The sequence below is a fragment of the Gossypium hirsutum genome, chromosome A01 (genome assembly GCF_007990345.1).
Source record: "Gossypium hirsutum isolate 1008001.06 chromosome A01, Gossypium_hirsutum_v2.1, whole genome shotgun sequence".
Classification (NCBI taxonomy): domain Eukaryota; kingdom Viridiplantae; phylum Streptophyta; class Magnoliopsida; order Malvales; family Malvaceae; genus Gossypium; species Gossypium hirsutum.
The window spans coordinates 110,507,873-110,511,387 of NC_053424.1; the positions used below are offsets into that span (position 1 = coordinate 110,507,873).

At 35.2% G+C, this 3,515-nt stretch overlaps 1 protein-coding gene across 1 annotated transcript; it reads right to left on the reverse strand.

Annotated features, from left to right (window-relative positions):
- Positions 1–477: 477 nt before the first annotated feature.
- LOC107925389 (myocyte-specific enhancer factor 2A) lies at positions 478–2,529 on the reverse strand. Its single transcript, XM_016856053.2, has 2 exons — positions 2,198–2,529; positions 478–2,097 (listed from the first exon to the last, which is right to left on the reverse strand). The coding sequence occupies exons 1-2, from the start codon at positions 2,510–2,512 to the stop codon at positions 631–633; spliced, it is 1,782 nt and encodes a 593-aa protein (XP_016711542.2). The 5' UTR covers positions 2,513–2,529; the 3' UTR covers positions 478–630.
- Positions 2,530–3,515: the final 986 nt, after the last annotated feature.

The window sequence follows — 3,515 nt, forward strand, 5'->3', positions numbered from 1 at the left end:
TTTATTATATAAAGTTGGAGGGATAAATAAATAAATTAGTATGCATTTTATTTATATGGAATTAGTCGGTACACATTGAAATATACAAGTAGATAGCCTTCCAAGAGATCATAATTAAGCTTTTGTATAGAAAGTATAGAAGATAGTTAAAAAACTTTCTGTTAATTTTTGAAAGGCGAAGAATTGTTAGAAGTCAACGGCTACTTTTGTATTTTAATAGCGCCATTTGTTTCCCGCTCTTTTTTATTTTTCTTTATTATAAAGAATGGAAAAAAAGTAGGAAAGAAATTAGTGGAATTATAATACAAATATAAGTTTTATTCCGTTTTAAAAAGAAACTTGAAATTAATATTGAAAGCCGAAGAACCATTGGAAGCCAACTGCTATTTCGTTATTTCTTTGCTTCTCCTTTTTCTTTCTTATTATTTTTAGCAGACAATTAACAGGCCTTATATTTATCATCATAAGTATCCGAATCTAACAGAAATAGGAACAGTCTTTGAACCAAATTCAAAAGATTACACATCAAGAACCAACTCAAAAGCCAAAATACATTATAATAGAGCCATAAAGAGAACTTAAACTGTGGCTACCATTCTTTCTTTTATTCAACACAAATAAATTAATTAACTAGAAAAGCCCACGACCAAATCCAGGAGAAGTTGGAGAAGTTGGAGCAAGAATATCGGATCCCTCAGGGTTCGGATTGATGTGTCCTTCAGCAGGAGGATTAGGATTGTAATTTGGAGTTGGAGCTATCATATTCGGATCAATGTATTCCCCACCCATCATGTTTGCATTGAATGCCATATTGTTGTTCATTGTCTCATAATTAGGAGTCCCTCCTTGGCTTGAACTCCCAATGAAAAACAATGATGGACTTCTATCCATCCCTTGGATTGAACTTCCAGTGAAAAACTGTTGTGGATTTGTATCCATTCCTTGGCTTGACTTCTCAGGGAAAAGCTGTCGTGGATTTCTATCCATCCCTTGGATTGAAGTCCTAGTGAAAAACTGTTGTGGATTTGTATCCATCCCTTGGATTGACCTCCCAGTGAAAAACCGTTGCGGATTTGTATCCATTCCTTGGCTTGACTTCTCAGGGAAAAGCTGTCGTGGATTTCTATCCATCCCTTGGATTGAGCTCCCGGTGAAAAATTGTTGCGGATTTGTATCCATTCCTTGGCTTGACTTCTCAGGGAAAAGCTGTTGTGGATTTGTATCCATCCTTTGGATTGAACTCCTAGTGAAAAACTGTTGTGGATTTGTATCCGTCCCTTGGATTGAACTCCCAGTGAAGAACTGTGGTGGGTGTTGTGGATTTGTATCCATTCCTTGGCTTGAACTCCTAGTGAAAAAATGTTGTGGATTTGTATCCATCCCTTGGATTGAACTCCCAGTGAAGAACTGTGGTGGATGTTGTGGATTCGTATCCATTCCTTGGCTTGACTTCTCATTGAAAAGTTGTGGATTTGTATCCATCCCTTGGATTGAACTCCCAGTGAATAACTGTGGTGGATGTTGTAGATTTGTATCCATCCCTTGGATTGAACTCCCAGTGAAGGGATTTGTATCCATCCCTTGGCTTGAACTTCTAGTGAAGAACTGTGGTGGATGTTGTGGGGGAGTGAAGAACTGTGGTGGATGTTGTGGATTTGTATCCATCCCTTGGCTTGAACTCCCAGTGAAAAACTGTTGTGGATTTGTATCCATTCCTTGGCTTGAACTTCCAGTACTGAAAAACTGTTGTGGATTTGTATCCATTCCTTGACTTGAACTCCCAGGAAAAAACTGTTGTCGATTTGTATCCATTTCTTGACTTGAACTCCCAATGAAAAACTGTTTTGAATTTGTGTTCGTTCCTTGGCTTGAACTCCCAGGGAAAAGCTGCTGGCAATTTGTATTCTGAATGATAAGTTGCTCAGCTTCCCTTTGCACGATCTTTTTCAACTCTGCCATGGCTGATCTCAGAAACTGGAGTTGTGGGAGGCTAAGTTCTTCAATGGGGGACTCCCACCAGTTTTGCTCTTGGCTTGCTTTCCTCATTTTGTCAAGCTCTTCGCCACGCTTTTTCTGGGCTTCTATTTGGCTCATCATCTGATAGAAATGACTCATGCACACATAATATTTATGTAATATTGTTCATTCTACAATAGGAAAAAAAAAAGGAAGAAGAAAAAGAAAATGGGTACCAAACCTCAGTAAGCTGCGCGTTGAGCCGAAGGATAATAGCATTACGATGAGCCTCAATGAGCTGCCAAGTTGGAGAAGTATCCTTTGTGTTGTGGACGTAACGGTTGAGAATGTTTTCAACATCAGGGTGGCCAAAAGAGAAGACCTTATTGCCAGGTGAAAATACTATAATGGCGATTTCAACACCACAAAGAGTACAAAGTTCACTAGCCTTTTTGAAAAGACCAGACCGGCGTTTTGAGAAGGTTACTTGGAGATTGCTCTCATCTTTTATTTTCGCCATCTCAATCTTTTGGCGGCCTAAGGTTTTCTTCACCATCTCTAAAACCAACAAACAACAAAAGACAAAAGGGGAGAGAGGAGGGAGGGGGATATTTTGGAATGGGCAAGATAATTAATAGAGGAAAATTTTCAGTATTTATAAGGAAACTAGGAATTAGTTCTTTAAAAAATTTGAGCTGTCCAGAATCACTAAATTAAGTTAATATTGTATTGTATTTTTTAAAAATTAAATTATATACTAAATAGGATGTTTGGCAACGAAAAATCATTTTTATTTATAAGATTTAATCCTGCAAACACTACATATTTCTTTTTTCTAAATATTTCATATTTTAATTAAATATTTACACAACCAAAACTTTTATTTTGTTATAATTATAATATTAGGGAAGAAGATGGTGGATATTTAGTGTTCGCATTGGACAATTTGACCAAAACTAATTAATTTACAATTTTGAAATTGTCCTTGCATTTAGTAAATTTAAGTTAAAAAATTTATTATTATTATTATTATTATCTTGAAACTACAATATTCCATCTAACTATAAACTCAATATGTAGATACCAAATGATGCATCAATGCCTCTTTCGTTCATAATTAATCTTTTATATAGAAAGTGTTTAAGATAGTTAAAACATTGCTGTTTCAAAAAGAAACTTTTAACTAATTTTTGAAAGGCCAAAAACCGTTGGAAGCCAACGGCTACTTATGAATTTTGGCGGCACTATTTCTTTCTCTCTCTCTCTCTTTAAAGTTTTCGAAAGGTTTTTCGCGCTCTTTTTAATATATATATATATTCTTTCTTATCATAAAGTTATAAATACATATGAAAGAAATTGTTTGAGATTTTATATGAGACTTGTATGTAAAAACCAATTAATTTATTAATGCCTTCTCCCATAGCTGATAATTAACCTTTCATATAGAAAGTTTACAGGATATATAGCTAAACCTTTCCATTTGAAGTGAAACTTTTATTTAATTTTTGAAGAAGAGCAGGATATAATGGTTTCATGCTACAATGAGCAGGCGGTAGTTG